The sequence below is a fragment of the Mesocricetus auratus genome, unplaced genomic scaffold (assembly GCF_017639785.1).
Source record: "Mesocricetus auratus isolate SY011 unplaced genomic scaffold, BCM_Maur_2.0 Super-Scaffold_100025, whole genome shotgun sequence".
In the NCBI taxonomy this organism is placed as follows: domain Eukaryota; kingdom Metazoa; phylum Chordata; class Mammalia; order Rodentia; family Cricetidae; genus Mesocricetus; species Mesocricetus auratus.
This window is the reverse complement of record NW_024429206.1, coordinates 9226161-9244114: the sequence shown is the minus strand read 5'-3', so window position 1 is coordinate 9244114 and position 17954 is coordinate 9226161. Positions and strand designations below refer to the sequence as shown.

Here is a 17954-nt window from a genome sequence, read left to right as displayed (position 1 = left end):
CTAGTTCACAACTATTTTAACTCAATTCCAGTTCCTAACCTTGCTTGGCAAATTCCTTTGTTAATGGTCTTCGAAACTCTGCCAGAGTCAGGTCCTTCCGGGTGGTGCATGGGGACCGATCCCAAGGCCATTTGCCTGTTTTTCCTTGCTGCCTCTGAACCATACTCTAGGGAGGACTCAGCACACACTGGCTCTTCGTGGGCTTTTCAATGGGCATAGCTCCTCCATTCATTGAGAACCTCTCTCCACCAGATGTCCCTACGTACCTAATGCTGCATTTAACTTATCGTTCAAAGATGTTAAGTGCCTAATATACTCTATTATTGTCTGAGAACATTTAAGAGAGAGAATTGAAGAGGCTCGGGGCTCTGTCCTGTTGACCTCTTTAATCAAAGGCTTGGAAGGGTATTCAGGAAGCATGCATGCTAACTATGCAGGTAACACGAAGAAGCTGAGAGGGACAAGGACTGAGAATGGATCCTGCACTGTGCCAGCTGCTTTAAGAAGACCATTTTTAGTGGTCACAGCAGCCTGGCAAGTGAGATGGAGACCATCTGTGGAGTCATTTGGTGTGGCGGCCAGACAACCAGGTCGGCATGACCTTGAAAATGACACTTGCATTTTTCTCATGGTCACTTCTCATATCTAACATGTGAGCAATTGTGGCCTTTATTTCCTGGACTGGTAGGAGTGAGAGATAGCATCCAGAGAGCTCTGCTCGGCACATGGAAGACACAGTGTGTTAGACATAAGCTTGCTGCCAGCATTTGCGTGTCGCGGTGAAGAAGAAAGGTCCTCGTGGCATCTAAGTGACTTTTCAAGAAAAGCATTTATTTTTATTTTGCCTGTGAATGTTTTGGAAGTGTGTATGTTCACTGCTACCTATGGCGGCCAGAAGAGGGAGCCACATACTCTGGAACTTGAGTTATAGATGGTTGTGGGCAACCGTGTGAGTGCTGGGAACTGAACCAGGGTCTTCTGCGAGAGCAGCCAGTGCTTTTAATCACTGAGCCATCTCTCCAGCTTTCTATTCCATACCCTGTGACTTTTCCAAGGCCTCATGGACCCAGTTTGTGTGTGGGAGAGCTAGGGTCAGTGCCTAGGACTGTGAAGAATAAAGAATTCAAAAGACATACCAGGGTTGTAACTGGAAAGAGAAAAAAAATCCCTAGAGTGATCATTTTGAAAAAAAAAAAAAGATACCTGGACTCAGTGAGTACACAAACTTAATGGGTGAGTGGGTTGGCTCTGAGGACAGTGTCGCAGGACAGGTGATATTAGTATGTCCTGTTCAGGCTGTATGGCAGTAACTGATCTAACACAGTTGTTATTGGTGGTCATGTGACTTCTGCTGCGGGGGCAGGGGTCTGGGAGAGGTATTTACAGTGGGGGAGTAAGAGCCGTGTGATTAAAGACTGAAGCTGGGGAAGCCAGGTCTTAGGAGAACAGCTCGGAGGCAAAGGGGCCCAAAGGACATGGGACAGTGTCCTTGGCCATGTAAGTCTCTTATTAGGAAGAAATGAATTTGTTTTGGGTGTCGCTGAAGAGGCTAACTGCATTTTAAGACAAGTGCTAAGATTTAAAATGTAGTTCAGTGGTTCAGCACTTGCCTAGTGTGTTTAAGGTCCCAGGTTCAAGCCCCAGCATAAAACAAAAGCCACAACCGCCACCCCCTGCCCCGCCCCAAGTGCTAATATAAAAACAAACAAACAAACAAACAAACAAACAAACAAAACTTTGTATCAGACAGTGAGGTGTTTGGCTACAGTAGATACTAAGTTATTTGGCTATGTTAGGTAGTAAGATAATTTCTGGGGCTGGGGAGATAGATAGCCCATTGGGTGAAAGCATTTATGGCACAAGCCTAATGACCTGAGTTCAGATCTCTACAGCCTGCCTAAAAGGCTGGGTGCACAGGGCTGGGGAGCCAGCACAGTGATTAAGATCACTGGCAGCCACTGCAGAGGACCCAGGTTTAGTTCCCAGCATCCACATGGTGGCTTACAGTTACCTGTAACTCCAGTTTGAGGGGGTCTGACACTTTCCTGGCTTTGAAAGCACATCACACACATCACACACACACACACACACACACACACACACACACACACGCTCGGATAACAACAAAAAGCTAAATCAGAGCACACCTGCCTGAAGAGCCCAGAACCCATAGGAAGGGACAAGATGGCCCAAATAAGCTCCATGGGCCAGATCTGGCTTATGCCGCAGGGAAAAATGCCTGTCTGAAATGAGGTAGAAGGAACCGGGCGTTGGTGGCGTATGCCTTTAATCCCAGCACTCGTGAGGCAGAGGCAGGCGGATCTCTGTGAGTTCGAGACCAGCCTGGACTACCAATCGAGTTCCAGGACAGCCTCCAAAGCCACAGAGAAACCCTGTCTCGAAAAACCAAAATAAATAAATAAATAAAATAAAATGAGGTAGAAGGTAAGGATGAATACCCAAAGGTTGTCCTCTGATCTCCCTAGGCACGTGGTGGCACACAGTCACCCTCCAAGATAATATAGTTAGGGTTTCAGATCAAAGAGTATGTTGTTTTGGGGTACACCTGTTGTCACTCCATGGTGCAGGTAGCTATGTTTGCAGCTCTTTGGAGTAGTGGTTCTCGGTCTTCCTAATGCTGTGGCCCTTAAATACAGTTCCTCACATTGCGATCACCCCCAAATATAAAATTGTTTTCACTGTTACTCCAAAACTGTAATTATGCTACTGTTATGAACTGTAATGTAAATACCTGTGTTTTCCAATGGTCTTAGGTGACTCCTGTGGAAAGGTCATTTGATCCCCAGAGGGGTCAAGACCCACAGGGAGAGAAACACTTTTATAGAGACAAATCTCTCACAGTAAAATACTTGGATTAAGCACTTTGCAATGGAGATGTTACCTACATAGGAACACTCAGCTATTTCACAAGGGGACTCCCAGCTAAGATCATCCTGAAGCCCATTTCTTTCTCAATATCGGTATGATCAACACTTCTCCTTGATCCCGTCTCTATTTGGGGACATGGGACATGAAGGCAGGAGTCCTAGGACTCCAGAGGCTTTTAGCAGTCTCTGGAATCTGAGCTCTCTTCTTGTCTGGGGTGGCGGCTGGGAGCAGACGGGATTGCTGATGAGCAAACTCGGGCGTTCCTACCTGGATTTAGGACTCTGCAGGTTTTGGCGGCTAAGGAATCGGGCGGCTGAGACTCGCTTTTTGTGGACATTGGAAAGACCTGTGAGGAGAGGAATAATGGTCACAATGAGAGGGCTTAGACAATGGTCCACAAAACCTCACCAGCTTTGAGTATGTGTCTGTGCATGCATGTATGTATGAATGTATGTATGTATGTATATAATAGTGTGTGTGCAGGTGTGTGTGTGTGTGTGTGTGTGTGTGTGTGTGTGTGTGTGTGTGTGTGTGTGTGTAGGCCAGAGGACAACCTGAGTTGTCATGTACAAACTTATCCTTTGAGACAAGGTCTGTCACTGGCCTGGATCTGGCCAGTTAGGCTAGGCTGGCTGGCTAGTGGTCCCCAGTGTTCTCTGGTTTCCTCTTCCCCAGCGCTGGGACTGCAAGCATGCACCACGACGCCTGGTTCTTTCATGGGTTCTGGGCAATCAGGGTATCTGTAAACCCTGAACTTTACCAAGGGAGCCATCTCCCCAGACCCCTTTCCAGCTCTTCCCCTGGAGTGGAAAGGATGAGGATGGGGGCAGGCAGAGGTGGGGCTGGGTAAGGTGGTTGCAGACACTGAACCAAATGCCAAGATGGATGCAATGGCAGTGGGAGGTGGGGATGGTTTGTAGGGCAGGCATGCAGCTGGAGAGAGGCTCCCAGTTGTACAGTCCCCTGCATGTGACCCGTGTGTGTGCCAGGGCTCCTCTGAAAGGGGGACCTGAGTCCTAAAGCCACCATCCGCACACACCAGCCCAGCATTCCTACAGAGGCCTCCTAGGAGGGCAGTGCCAGGTACCTTGTGTCAGCTCTGGAGCTTCGGCCACGTAGGTGAGGCGGAACTTGTTCCTTTTCCAGCTGCGGTCATTGCTGATGAGGGAATTGTTTGCCTTCTCAATGTTGACATCATCCCCCACACAGAACACATCACAGGCTGCCTGCGGCCCACAGAGAGTTATTGGTGACCTCAGTTATCCTAGATGGCTCCTCCACAGCAGCTTCAAGGCATGACATGATGTCTCTCTCCATCTCTCGCTTTCTCTCCTCTCTCCCCCTTTACCTCCCTCCCTCTTCCCACCATTAATCATATACCTGCTTTTTCCTTGCACCATCTACCCATCAATGCACTCACCCATCCATTGATCTACCCAAACTTCATCTACCTAGCTGTATGTCCATCTACCTTATCAACACTTTCTTCTATCCATTCAACTAACCATCTGTCCATCATCATCCAACCATTCACCTGCCCACCCACCCATCCATCCATCCATCCATGCATCCATCCATCTATCCATCATTATCCATCCATCCATCCATCCTTCCACCCATCCACTGACCCACCCATCCATCTACCTTTCTACTCACCCATCTATCTATTCATCTCCACCTAATATTTCATCCACCTACTCCTTCTTTCATACCCATCCATCTACCCCCATCCATCCATCCATCCATCCATCCATCCATCCATCCATCCATGTACCCACCATCACCCAATATTCTGAGCAGCGACTTGAGGTGCTCACCTCTACTGAAGACATATCTATGATGACATTTATTACTAAATCCCACATGCCCAGAGGTTTAACATTTTCTTTTGATTTCTTCAAAGGATTTAAAACAATTATATAAAGCCAGGACAAGTTATCTGGATACACACTTTTTTTCTTGTTTGTTTCCTTTTTTTTGTCAAAGCTCCTTTATCAGCAAACATTAATGATCCTAAGGTCACTGCTCATTATGATTAGTAAACTTTGTCTGAGATAGGTCCAGGTAGGTCTTAAACATTTGGGTTCAAGTGATGCCCCTCCTCAGCTTCCCAAATAACTGGGACTGAGGCATCAACAACCATAGAATTATCTTTTCAGTGAAATTTAAAGTTTTCAAACATGGTTTTTTATTATTATCTGGCTGTGTGCTTATTTGAAAATGATGACATGCTCATCTACAGAAAAATAGAAAAGCAAAATATCACACTGTGTAATATTATTTGGCCACAAAAGGGATAAAGTTCTGACACATGCTACAACATAGATGAACCTTAAAAATTCTATAATAAGGGAAGGAAGCCAGTCATAAAAGGTCACCTGGTATTAGATTTCATTCATATAACATGAACAAGAAGGAATGTCTGCAGACACAGCAATGACTGCTGAAGCTGCGGGTAATAGGAGACCAGGATGCTGACAGATAACAGGGTTTAGAGCAACAGTTGTTTTTTTTTCAGATAAGGCTTCTCTGTAACTTTGGAGCCTGTCCTAAAACTTGATCTGTACACCAGTCTGTTCTCAGACTCACAGAGATCTGCCTGCGTCTGCCTCCTGAGTGCTGGGATTAAAGGCGTGCACTACCACCACCACCACTGGGCAGAATAACAGTTCTTAACCTGTGAGTCATGACCCCGTTGACAAACCTCTATCTCCAAAAAAATTATATTATGATTCATAACAGTAGCAAAATTATATGAAGTAGCAACAAACTTAATTTTACGGTTATTGGGGGTCACCACAACACGAGGAAATGTGAAAAAGGGTCACAACATTAGGAAGGTTGGACTGTATTAAAGGGTCACAGCATCAGGAAGGAACCACTCATTTAGAGGCTTCTGAGGGCCTGGACTCTGAGATGTTCAGTCAGGGTGATGAGCTGAGGAAACACAGTTATCTCGGATGTGAATGACCCCGAGTCATCTCAGCTCTCTGTCTGGGTAGAAATCCAGGAATAGGCTCCTAGACACAGAGCCCTTGGACCTCAGTTTCCCCTTTTGCCTGCTGCTCAAGTGCAATGGCAGAAGCTGCCCAGGACCCTTCCCTCTGGGATTGATGATGAGGACTAATTCCAGGGCAGTGGACAGAGAGAATAAAAGCCGCAGGGTCGGTGTTCAGTGCCCCGAGGACTCTGACTGGAAAATGTGTGCTTAAGGTTGCTCAAATTCACTGGAGCTGTATCCTGGCCGTGTACATTGGGGGGAGCCCTCCCTTGCCTATCCTTCTGTCTCTTCTCGCTTTTTCTTCCTTTTCATCTTCCTAACATTTCTCATCCTCCCTCCCTCCCTCCCTCCCTCCCTCCCTCCCTCCCTCCCTCCCTCCTTCTCTCTCTCCCTCCCTCCAGCCTTCCCTCCCTTTCCCTCTCTCCCCCCTCCTTCCTTTCATTTGTACCCCCACCTCCTTTCCTTTCCCATGCTGGGCTTAGAGCCCTGTGCCTCCTGCATGCTAGGCAAGCACGCTATCACTAGGCAATCCTACCATTGAGCCACACCCCCCACTGGGACAGCTTGGAGCTGTCTGGATACAGCGGGCCTCCTACCTTGAAGACCTTCTTGGCCCAGGTCCTGAAAGCCTCTTCCTGCCCGCAGAGCTCATCTCCCTCCCTCATCTTCAGAATCCTCTCTCCACCCAGCTCCTCCAGGAGGGTGTCCACTGCGTGCCCAAAGGCACAGAAGTGGGGGTAGGCCCGAGAGCCCAGGCCAAATACCGAGAACCTGTCCAGGAGAAAACGGAAGGTCTGTGACAGGGACTGTAGGGTGTGGCAGGTGGGGTATGGGGTACCAAAGGCTAGTTAGTGTGACCTTGAAGTTCATGTACTTGAGTCCCGAACCCCTATGGGATTGTATATTGAAACAGGAGCTTTAAGGAAGTGATCAAGGTTAGTAAGATCATTATAAAGTCAATTTCCTCTCCTCTCCGGAAAGAAGGTAGCCACTAACAAGCCACTAAGAGAAGCCAGGTGGAACCCACCCCTTGCTGAACTCCAAGCTTTCAGAACTATGAAAAAATACATTTCAGTGGAAGGATGACTTTAATCCCAAGAGCTCTTAAGGCCCTTCTTCCTCTTGGTCTCTAATAGTGATTACTGCACTCAAGAGAAAGTTCCAGTGGTTTCTGAGGAAGGAGAGCTACATCATCAACAGAAAAGAATCCCAGTGGGGATGCTTCTGCTTGCCACAAGTCAATTGGTCTCAAGGAGGTGGCCATGAGAATCCTGATGTACTGGCCATCGGGGATGTGGACTAGCAGAGTGTCTAGAAGGACTTTTGAACACATCGCATGTTGGCGTACAGGTGGGAATTCCTACGTGGGGATGGCAGAGCCTTAGTCATGCAACTCTGCATGCATGCTGCACCCTTCCTACTGTCTGTGAAATTAATGTTTCACAAGCTCTCTCCAGGAAGAGAATCCGGGCCCTTGAGCCAATAGGGGTCAAGTTAATGTTTTCTCCATGCTGAGGTGGGGACCGAAGTATGGGGTGGGGAAGGTGAACCTTGTTCATAGGATTTTTGTTTGTTTGAGTCAAGATTTCATGTAGCCCAGGGTGGCCTTGAACTCCGAATCTCCTGCCCCCATCTCCTGAGTACTGGGATTTCAGGTGTATAGTACTATATGCAGTTAGTTTACAGTCTTGCAGATATTATATGGCCCATTTCTGGAGAGTGGTCCTGTCTGGCGTTCTGAGCCAACAGGACAATTATGGATTTGCAAATGGGACAAAAGACCCTCTCTGTTGTCTCCAAGGAGGGTACTCTGCTAAAGGCAGTCACCCCAGATAAGCCAGGGAGTGGAGCCCTGTCACCCACCGTCCCTGAATGGCTGGGGGCTGAAGGGGATGAGATACAATAGAAATGTAAGAGGAAGGAGAAAGGAGGGACTCTGGGAGGAGACTGAATTGTTACAACATGAGCCGGCATGGGTCTGGTGTCTCACTGGTGGAGTAAAAATTATCACAGGTCCCTCAGACCCACACCTGTACTGTTGAATCCTGCAATTCCCTTCTTTGACAGCTTTCTTCTCCAGGGCCTCCTGAACCTTCCCAAGTACATTATCTAAGTCAGCAAATTGCAGCAACTCTCCTGTTTCTACTCTTCTCAGACATGGGGCTGCAGGCATGTGTGGGATGCCTGGCTTGTGTAACTTACTTTTGATTTTCACTCACTGGCTTGGCAGACCACATAAGATGTTTTGAATATTTTAATCCCCTTGACTCACATGTGGAAGCCTATTGTGATGGAATGAAGGGAAAGGGCTTCTGGGAGGTGATGAGGTCATCAGGGTGAGGCTCTGTAGGATGAAGTGGGTGCCCATCTAAGGGGTTGAAGGAACCAGACTCATCCCTTCCACCACATGAAGATATGGCTATACAGAGCTGGGTATGAGTTAGGAGTGAACTCTCATGGGACACTGGCCTTGGACGCCTCGGACCCCAGAACTGAGAGCAACAAACATCTGCCATTCTTTTACTATAGCATCTCCCACAGACTCAGACACGTGACCCTCGTGCTCACCATCAAAGGGTCAGGTGGCTGACTCATGACTTCTGGACAGGCTGAAGGGCCCACACCACAGTCACTGGGAGACTCATTTGTCCATGACAATCGCTACTTATGAGTCCAAAGCTCCTATTTTAAACCTCGGAACCAACAGTTGACTAAGTTCTCATCTGCAGGGCCAGATAGCAAAGACATTAAAGATGTCAAAGTTGCAGGTACCTCATGGGCCTTTAGACAAGAAAAGAAAAAAAAACCAACAAACGTCCACGTATTTTTAACTGATGAAATTAAAATACCACCATAACAATTAAGTATAATTAGTTTGGGTGAGTGTACAGGTATGCGTGCACACACATATGGAGGACAGATGTCAATTGTAGGTATTGTTTCTCAGAATAGCTTTTTTTTTTTTGAGACAGGATGCCCGCTAGGACCCAAGGACCCTGTCTCTCCTCCTCAGTGCCGGGATTATAGCTGCACACCTCAGTGTGTGCCACCATGCTTGGTTTTCACACAGGTATTGGTGATGGAACCCAGATCCTCATGCTTGTATGACAAGAACTTTGCAGACTGAGCCAACTCTCCACGCTTTTGAGTCCAGTTCTTTAAATACAAGTCTCCCAATGGGAAGAAAGGCATTGTTTTGGAGCATGGGGATATCGTACTAGAGTATGAAGGCAATACTAAAATAATGTTCTGATATCAAAACCTAAGCACTGTCCCACATCATGAATCACACACACACACACCACATACAAAATAGAAAGGAGGGAAAGTATAGCAATAGACAGGATTCCTCACTGGCTAGGAGCTTTGCTATTTATGAGCCTGGTTCTGAGAAGGGTCATCTGGTCAATGTGAGAGACGCTCATGACTAGGTCTAGGTGATGGACCAACAGGGCATCAGCCCCATCTTGACCTTTATCTAGGACAGCAAATCTTGACATCCCATTTTTTCTTTGCAAGAACTTATTAAACTGAACACACATCTAATCCTCAAATGCTTGTTTGTGTCGCTTCCATGCTCAAATTATCTCCTGGGATATGACTCTGCTCTAGAAAAATGTGGGTTTGGGGAGTAGTTTTCAAATCTGATCCTGTCGTAGAGGCCACTGGCCATGCTTAGAAAAAAAAGAGGTATCAGCAGGCCCAATTCTAGACCAACTGCAGAATCTTTAGGTTGGGCTAGCACACTAGAGGATTGCAAACATCCCCAGGTTATTTTTATTTTGTTTGAGACCGAGTCTCCTAACATAGCACAGGCTAGCCTTGAACTTGCCATCCCTTTGCCTCAGCTTCTCAAGGACTGGGACTACAGCACAGCCATGCATGGATCACCCCCAGGTGACTCTATCGTGCACGTAGGGCTAGGACCCAGTGGGTCATTGTGGCAGGGTGTCTCCTTGTAAAATTTGTCAAAATTGTTTTCTTGGAAAAGAGGCTTAGACAGAGACTAGTACCCTACAGCACAGATGGAGGAGAAACCTTGGTGATGGGATCTGGGGGGCAGCGGGGTTAGAGAAAGAGATGCCAGAGCTTGTTAGATACAGATGTGATGTCTCCACACATGGGAGACCAGGTAGTGTGAATTAGAGAGGGAGGGGCCCCAGAGGAATGAAGGAACACTGGGTGAGAATTCTCCTCCTGAATTTTGTAGCTGAACCCTGCTTTCTAAGAGTCCTTAGTCACCCTCGGTCCCCTGCACCCATGCTCACCTCACATTGGCCAGGGGTCCAGTACTCTCAAAGTTGTCCCTGAGGTCGGGTCCGTCGCCTGATGACTTGCGGGAGTCAGAATAGGAGGAGACACTGTTGAAACGGACCTTGTAGCTCCTGTAACAAACAAACAAGGGACTGTGACTTCTGCCTTGGAGCTCCCTCCTAAGGCTAGCTCCCACTCTGGGTCTTCGACTTATTGGTCCTGGTTCTAGAACCATCTCTCTGGTACTGAGCCAAAATATACCACTCCTCTGCACTCTTGGAGAATGCACCGACTAGCCCACAGTCACCACAATGTCAGCTGACCTCTCAAACTTAAATGTAGCCAGGCCTTGTTTAAATTGGGAAGACTGGAACCCACAAAGTTCATATGGCCTCATCAGTACAGAGGGGGGGATGGAGGGATGCTGTGACTGTGAGACCAGGCCTCCTGGCCTCTCAAGTTGTAGCCTGAAGAATAAGGGGGGAATTCTGTTAAAGTGAGGATGCTGGTTCAGTGGGGATGGGGTGGGGCCTGAGAGCCAACATTTCTGTCCCCAGACCTCACTGACTGCAAACAAACTGGTGTTCTCTGAGATGGTAGCCATTCGCTCCCTGCAGCCAAATAAACCAAAAATTAATTATAATGAGCTACAATTAAAAACCAGATGTCCAAGAAGAGAAGACTTGGTTAAATGTGGGATGCACATAGTGGGTACCCAGGGGAGACTTTCCAGTCATAAAGAATGAAGTCATCTGGGCATGGTGGAGCAAGTCTTTAATCCTAGCACAGGAAAGACAGAGGCAGGCAGATCTCTGTGAGTTCAAGGCCAGCCTGGTCTACAGAGTGAGTTCCAGGACAGCTAGAACTGTTATACGGAGAAACCCTGTCACAAAAAACAAAACAAAGCAAAAATCCAAAAAATTAAATCAAGAAGAAGAGGAAGAAGAAGGAGAAGGAGAAGGAGAAGGAGAAGGAGAAGGAGGAGAAGGAAGTCACATCATTTTCCAAAAATGGGGTCTGGGGTGATGGGTATGTAAGCCAATCCCAGAAAAATATTCTACATTTTTTTCTCATTTGTAGTTCCTAAATTTTATAGCAATACATAACATCATATACATGTGTAAATGGCACGAAAGTACAAGTGAAGCTGTGTAGGGGACATGGGATGGGCGAGGAGGGGGATTAGGGATGTATGGGGAAACATGCTCAACCTGCAGTGTGTACTTACAGGAAAAATTGAAAACATCGGTCCTTGCCTGCACCAACAGCCACTTTTTGTTCCAGGTGCTCAGTGGCCATATGTTGCTGGTGGCTGCTTTACAGCCAGCATAGACAAATGACATCATTGTAGAAAGTCACACAAGGCTGGACCATCCCTGCCACACTCTAGTGCTGCATGGAGTGACATTCTTAGACATTTTAGGGTCATGAGACACATTTCCAGTAAAGGTAGAAACAGTTTTTAGCAGTGATCTGAGGTATGCATGGACATTGTGTGTGGGTGAGGGCATGTGCATGTGTGTATATATATGTGTGTGCATGTGGGTACACTTGTGCATGCATGTAAGTGTGTGTGTTCATGTATGTGCACATGTGTGGGGGTGTATGTGTACTTGTGTGTGGAGACCAGAGGTCTTTGGGAGTCTTCCTTGGCTGCTGTCTACCTTGTGTTTTGAGACAGAATCTCTCATTGGCCTAGAAGACACCAAATAGGCTATGCTACCTAGCCAGAGTCTCCAGAACCTGGCTGTCCCTGTGCAGAGATTACTGTACCCGCCCTCTGGGTTCTCTCTGTCTCTCTCTTTCTGTCTGTGTCTCTGTCTGTCTGTCTGTCTGTCTGTCTGTCTGTCTGTCTGTCTCTCTCTCTCTCTCTCATCTCTCTCTCTCTCTCTCTCCCTGACTCCTTCCCTCCCCGACTTGCATTTCTGGAGACAGAGTCTCAATGTGAAGCCATGGCTGGCCTTGAACCCACAGGCACCCTCTGCCTCGGTACAGGGATTAAAGGTATGTACCACCACACCCAGTCCCACCACACCTGGCCCATGTCTTTTTAAAATATGTGTTCTGAGGATGGAGCTCAGGTTCTTATAGTTGTGAGACAATCACTTCACACAGGCCCAGCACCACTCCAGAGTTTTCACAGCCAGGGAGGAAGTCCAAGACCCAGACCTCAGCACAAGAGGCTCAGGAACCCAAAACTGAAGGCAAAATCAGTTTCCATCAAGACCTTTTGTTTTTAGACAAAACAAAAACAAGGGCTGGCTGTTGCTGCTCTACCAGAGGATCTGAATTCAGTTCCCAGCACCCACCTGGGGGCTTATAACCACCTGGAACTCCAGCTCCAAGGGATGTGCCTCCCCCTTTTGGCTTCTGTGGGTACTGCACACACTCACATAATTCAAAATAAATCTTAAAATCCCAAACCAAACAAAATTGTTAATACTCAACACAGACAACCTTTCCCTTCCCAAATCCCCTAAACTAAGACAAAATCCCAATAAACACATTAGACACATTAGAATGCAAAAGTTGGAGAGAGAGAGAGAGAGAGAGAGAGAGAGAGAGAGAGAGAGAGAGAGAGAGAGAGAGAGAGAGAGGAAGAAACAAAAAAAGAACATGCACATTCTGGCAGAGCGTGTCTAGGCTGGATGCTTTTCAAAGTTTTTGTTCTAACAAGCTTCTAAATACACGGATGTGTATTTTCTGCCTCCAAAATAGACTCACATTGAGTCACTTCTCCAAATCCGTCATGCAGCATACCAGGGGGGTGGCTGTGTCGTTAGCGGGGGAGGCACGGTGGATGGTTGTGGGGTAAAAATATCAGCACGTGTACTGTATGAGGCTGGAGGTTTCTGCCATTGCTTTCCCTGTTGCTGATAATTCCTTCCATCCTCAGCCACAGCCCCTAGAGACTGGCAGGACAGAGGTTTCTCCACACTTGATTAATTAGAAGGACTAAGGTCCACAGAGGTCAAGAGATTTGCTTAAGGTTCTAGAGTTAGTGTCAAGGCCTGGGTGAGAATTCAGGTCTCTCTGAGACTCAAATGTTCCAACACTGGGCATGCATCATCTAATGCACACCATGCATGCACACACATTAGCACACACACATGCACAGACTCGCACACAGATGCTCTCTACCTGCGCTGGCTGTCACGGACAGCAACCAAACTGTGGGTTTCAGAGTCAGCCCAGGACAGGGAAGGCCCTTTACGGGGAAAGAAACGCAAGGGTTCCCGGTACCTAGAGGGGAGAATGGATGGTGCCCTATCTCTCCCGGAAGGAGGTGGGGAGAGGGGAGCTGCTGTGGATGGAAAGGAGAGGGATGGGGAGGCTGAGGGCCAAGATTCTGGAGCTGTGGGGAGCAAGTGCTGACCAGAAGATGCTCATGGTTCTGCTCCCTGGGTACCCAGAACCGGGTTTGGTCCTGTGTTCTCAGGAGGATGACCCAGCTGGTCATCACACACACACACACACACACACACACACACACACACACACACACACTCTTTACTGTTTGTTAATTTTCTTTTGAGACAGGGTTTCTCTGTATAGCCCTGGCTGTCCCCGAACTCACTCTGTAGACCAGGCTGGCCTCAAACTCATGGAGATCCACCTGCCTCTGCCTCCCAAGTGCTGGGATCAAAGGTGTGCACCACCACCACCCGACTCACACACATTCTTCAGTCACAGGGTCTGTTCTTTGGAGGCAACCCTTTATTGGTCTCCCTGAGGGGGGTTCAGTGTACACGTGTTCAGCACCTCCTAGAAGGTTCTAGAGATTTCCAAAGATAGTTTGGAGAACAGATGTTTCCATCTTGTAAAATGCATTGAGGGGGAGTCCATTTTATCCTTCTATCAGTAGGGTCCTGGGAATCGAACTTAGTTATCAAGGTTGGTGGCAAGCAACCCCCACCCAACTAAGCCATCTTGCCTGCAAAATGCCTTCAGAACAGAGCCCCATGTGAGATGTAACTGCTTCAAGAATGTGCACGAGATCACAGGCATCTGTCTTATATCTTTTTTACCCTTTGAACTTGACCTTAACATTAGCTACATAACCACTGTGGGCCTCGGATGGAAGGTTCTAAGGAGGAAGTGGCCCCCACTGACTTCCAGGGTGAGTTCTGAAGGTTCTTATTGTGAGTGACAAATAAGAACCGAGGTTTGCACAGGGCACCTAATCTTTCCTGAGACTCTCCCATCTTTTTTTTTTTAAATTTAGTTCTTACCAATCAGGAAGTTAAAGAAGATATTATAACACCTGCTTGAGAGCAAAATTGGAGGCACAGGGGATGGCTGAGCCAGAGACCAGAGCATCAGCAACAGTGAAGCCCAGACCACCAACTAAAATCTAACTCCGAAGGCCGTCAACGGTAGCCTAGCCCTCACATGAACCCTAGATATCAAGACATATTGTTTAGTGGTTCCCAAGAACAGTCTGTGACACCAGAAGGGACATTCACTTACTTCCTTTCCCCCTGAACAGAGTTTGGGTGCCTCATCTCCATCAAAGCACAGCCGAATTTCTAGAGGTCAAAACAAAACAAATGAAGAACATATTAGTGGGTGGGCACATGGTCTGGGGCCTCGGCTGGAGCCTGAAGTCTGATGGGTAGGTGTCAGGGATAGCCAGGGATTGAGGTGGGCGGCCATGTGCCAGCTGCAGGTTCAATGTATGCGTGGGGGTGGGGTGGTCATTTAAGGCGCAGGTGTGAACTCTCCATCCCAGTGTGCAAGCACAGGTGTGAACTCTCTACCCCAGGGTACAACTGACTGTTGTGGTCTTTATTGCATGGAAGTACTACCCCAAGCTTGGAACCGGAGTACCTTAAACACACAGCTCACCGCACAGACTGTTTAGCCAAGGGACACTGTCAGACAAAACTTGGTATTGCCCCATTTGCTCAAGTTGGATCAAATCAAAGTCTTGGCTTTGGGGCTGGGGAGGGAGGGTTTGCTTCTGAGCGTCAGCTGTGGGGGAGGGTCCCAGTTGTTGCTATCTCCTCTGGGGGCTGGGGCCCCATGCTAGGGCGGGGCATTCCCTCTCACCTCCCCGTTCTCAGGGGGGTCTCCATTGCCAAAGGTGCTGGTGACCACCAAGACCAGGGCTTCGTGCTCCAGGTGTACAATGTCGTACTCCTCCATGGACATTGCCTAGGCAGGTGGGGACGTGGGAGAGGGGAGAAGAGGTGAGTGGTGACAGGGAGAGACAAAAAAGTGACAGGGAGCAGAGGATACAAGGAGCAAGGTGAGCCATTCGGAGTGGCCCCTGGCTCGGGGCCCAGTGTTCTGGATGGTTAGTATTCATGTGGGTAGCATTAATGATGTTTGCTGGCACGGAATCTTGCTATGGCCACTGGGTTCTTACGGACTATGGAAACCTGGGCCCTGGTCCAATGAAGTAGTTTAAGAGAGTGGATCTTTATGAAGACCCCCTGAACTTTTTCTTCTTTGCTTGTGTGTGTGTGTGTGTGTGTGTGAAGGTCAGAGGGCGTCATTGGACATCTTCCTCCATTGCTCTCCACTTCATTTTCTGAGTCAGGGTCTCTCAGCTGAGCCCAGAGATCACTGATTTGTCTAGTCTAGCCAGCCAGCTTGCTCCGAGGGGAGAATTCCTCTTCTCACCTCCCATGTGCTAGGGCTACAGGTAGGCCACCACACACCTGGCATTTACATTTGGGTGCTGGGCATCCAGACTCCAATTGTCATGCTTTGGATGACAAGCACTTTAGTGGCTGAGCCATCTGTCCAATCCCATGACCTCTGGTATTTCATGATCTTGGAGTCCTGACTAGTTAGGCTGGATCTGGCACCACCTAACCAATTTTGCTCAGTCTTCTCTCTAATCCCGCCTCCAGTACCTCAAAGGCCCCAAGTCCCTCGAGGCTGAGGTCTCACCATAGGGAGAGACTGTCACCTGCATCATAGAATTATTGCACATTTCTCAGAGTACTTTGTAAGGAACCCCAGCCTCCCCAGATGCTCCACGAGAACCATGGGTCTTGTTTGGGTCAGATCTGGTTAGGAAATACATTTAGTTCATAATTTTTTTTTACGAGACAGGGTTTCTCTGTATTGTTTTGGAGGCTGTCGGTCCAGCCTGGCCTTGAACTCACAGAGATCCGCCTGCCTCTGCCTCCCGAGTGCTGGGATTAAAGGCGTGCGCCACCACCGCCTGGCCAATTTCCCAAATTCTAGTGGGTGTTCATAGATTAAAAGCTCTGAAAAGTCCTGGTATACCCATGGAGCTGTAGCTATTGAGGTTTCTTACACTGAGCCCTAGAAGGATGGGCTCTCATCAACCCACTAACTTTTCTCTAGAGATGGGGGTTTCCTGTGGACTGGACTCTTGGAGGATCCATGGGAGACATAAGTGTGTCTGATATGTATGCAAATATGTGTATTATTTGTCACAAAGGTCCGGGGAGCTTATACGAGTCCTTGCTTACCTTGGCATCAAAGGCATGCTTGAAGATCTCACACAGGGTCTTGGCATAGGCTTGAGATTTTCCTGTCTCCGTGGCATAGAGAATGGTTGCTTTGACTCTCTTGGCCATGGCCTGCCCCATCAGCTTGGCTGAGAACTTGACGGCTCTGTGAGGAAGCAGGTGGAGAGAAAAATGGGGAACAGAGAGCGGACACAAGATGCTAGGATGAGACTTAGGGAACCCTAGAGACACACAGCACCCCAGAGTTCAGAGACCATATTGACTTGGACATTATCTCCCCAGAGCAACAAGTTCTGAGGTCCAAGGTTGGCTGTTGTTGGATGATGGTTTCTAGTCCCTAAGAACCTTGTCACCAATAGTCTCCTGGCCCTGAATTAGAGGGGCTTTAGAGATATTGAGAATTATTCCCATTTATTTATTTAGTGTGTGTGTGTGTGTGTGTGTGTGTGTGGAGGTGTGCAAGCACGTGTGTGCATACCAGTAGTCAAGTGCTTCTGCCTTAGCCCAGGCATGGAGGTCAAAGGTCAGCCTGCCAAATCAATCCTCTCCTTCCATCATGTGAATCCTGGGATTTAGTTCCAAAACCTCAGGCTTGATGGCAAGTGCCTTACTCCCTAGCCATCTCTCTGGTCTGACTTCTGTGTCTTATTTTTTTTTTAAGACAGGGTTTCTCTTTAGCTTTGGAGCCTGTCCTAGGACGCTCTCTGTAGTAGACCAGGCTGGTCTCAAACTCACAGTTCTGCCTGCCTCTGCCTCCCCAGTGCTGGGAAGACTGCTTTATTTACAAACAAGCTTCCAAGTGCTGATTGGTACCTAGTAGGCAGCATTTTTATAGATATCAAATATCTCCCAGAAGAAACGGAGTTTGTAAAGATGCTATGCCTAAGGTGGGAGGAGTTTGACATCGTTGGAGAACTTTAAGCTAATGGCAGGGGAGGGGCAGGCACAGAGGGAGGGGAGGGGTAAAAGGAGAGTCAGGAGTGACTGCCCACCACAGCCTGGCTGTACCCTGCCAAACCTGAAATATCCCACTATGTTCTTACTGGGAATCTCTTAGAAGACAAATTCCTAGGTCTCTCCCACCTGAGGCTTATTGGCAGGAAGTTCATCATTTTATAGAATTAGGGAAACCACCCACACTGCAGGAAGGCTTTGAACTCAGGGGGAGGAGGGAGAGGAATAAAAGATCCCTGAAGGGCTCCCCCGGAAGGCTGGGAGCACGGAGAACATGCATCATTAACTCACAGGGTCTCCACCCTGAACTTAATAACAGTGTTTCTTCCAGCTGCCTTTGTCTCCTGGATCCTGCAGAATGGAGCTGTAGACAAAGGCTCTCCTGAGACCATTTGGGGTGCTCT

At 48.0% G+C, this 17954-nt stretch overlaps 1 protein-coding gene across 1 annotated transcript in view; it reads right to left on the bottom strand.

Annotated features, from left to right (window-relative positions):
- The window catches only part of Nos1 (nitric oxide synthase 1), a 109356-nt gene that overhangs the window by 25167 nt on the left and 66235 nt on the right, over window positions 1-17954 (bottom strand). The window contains 7 exon segments of the mRNA XM_040731341.1: window positions 3157-3235; window positions 3977-4115; window positions 6487-6661; window positions 10159-10275; window positions 14615-14673; window positions 15197-15301; window positions 16597-16741. Of these exon segments, the coding sequence (XP_040587275.1) occupies window positions 3157-3235; window positions 3977-4115; window positions 6487-6661; window positions 10159-10275; window positions 14615-14673; window positions 15197-15301; window positions 16597-16741 (819 nt within the window).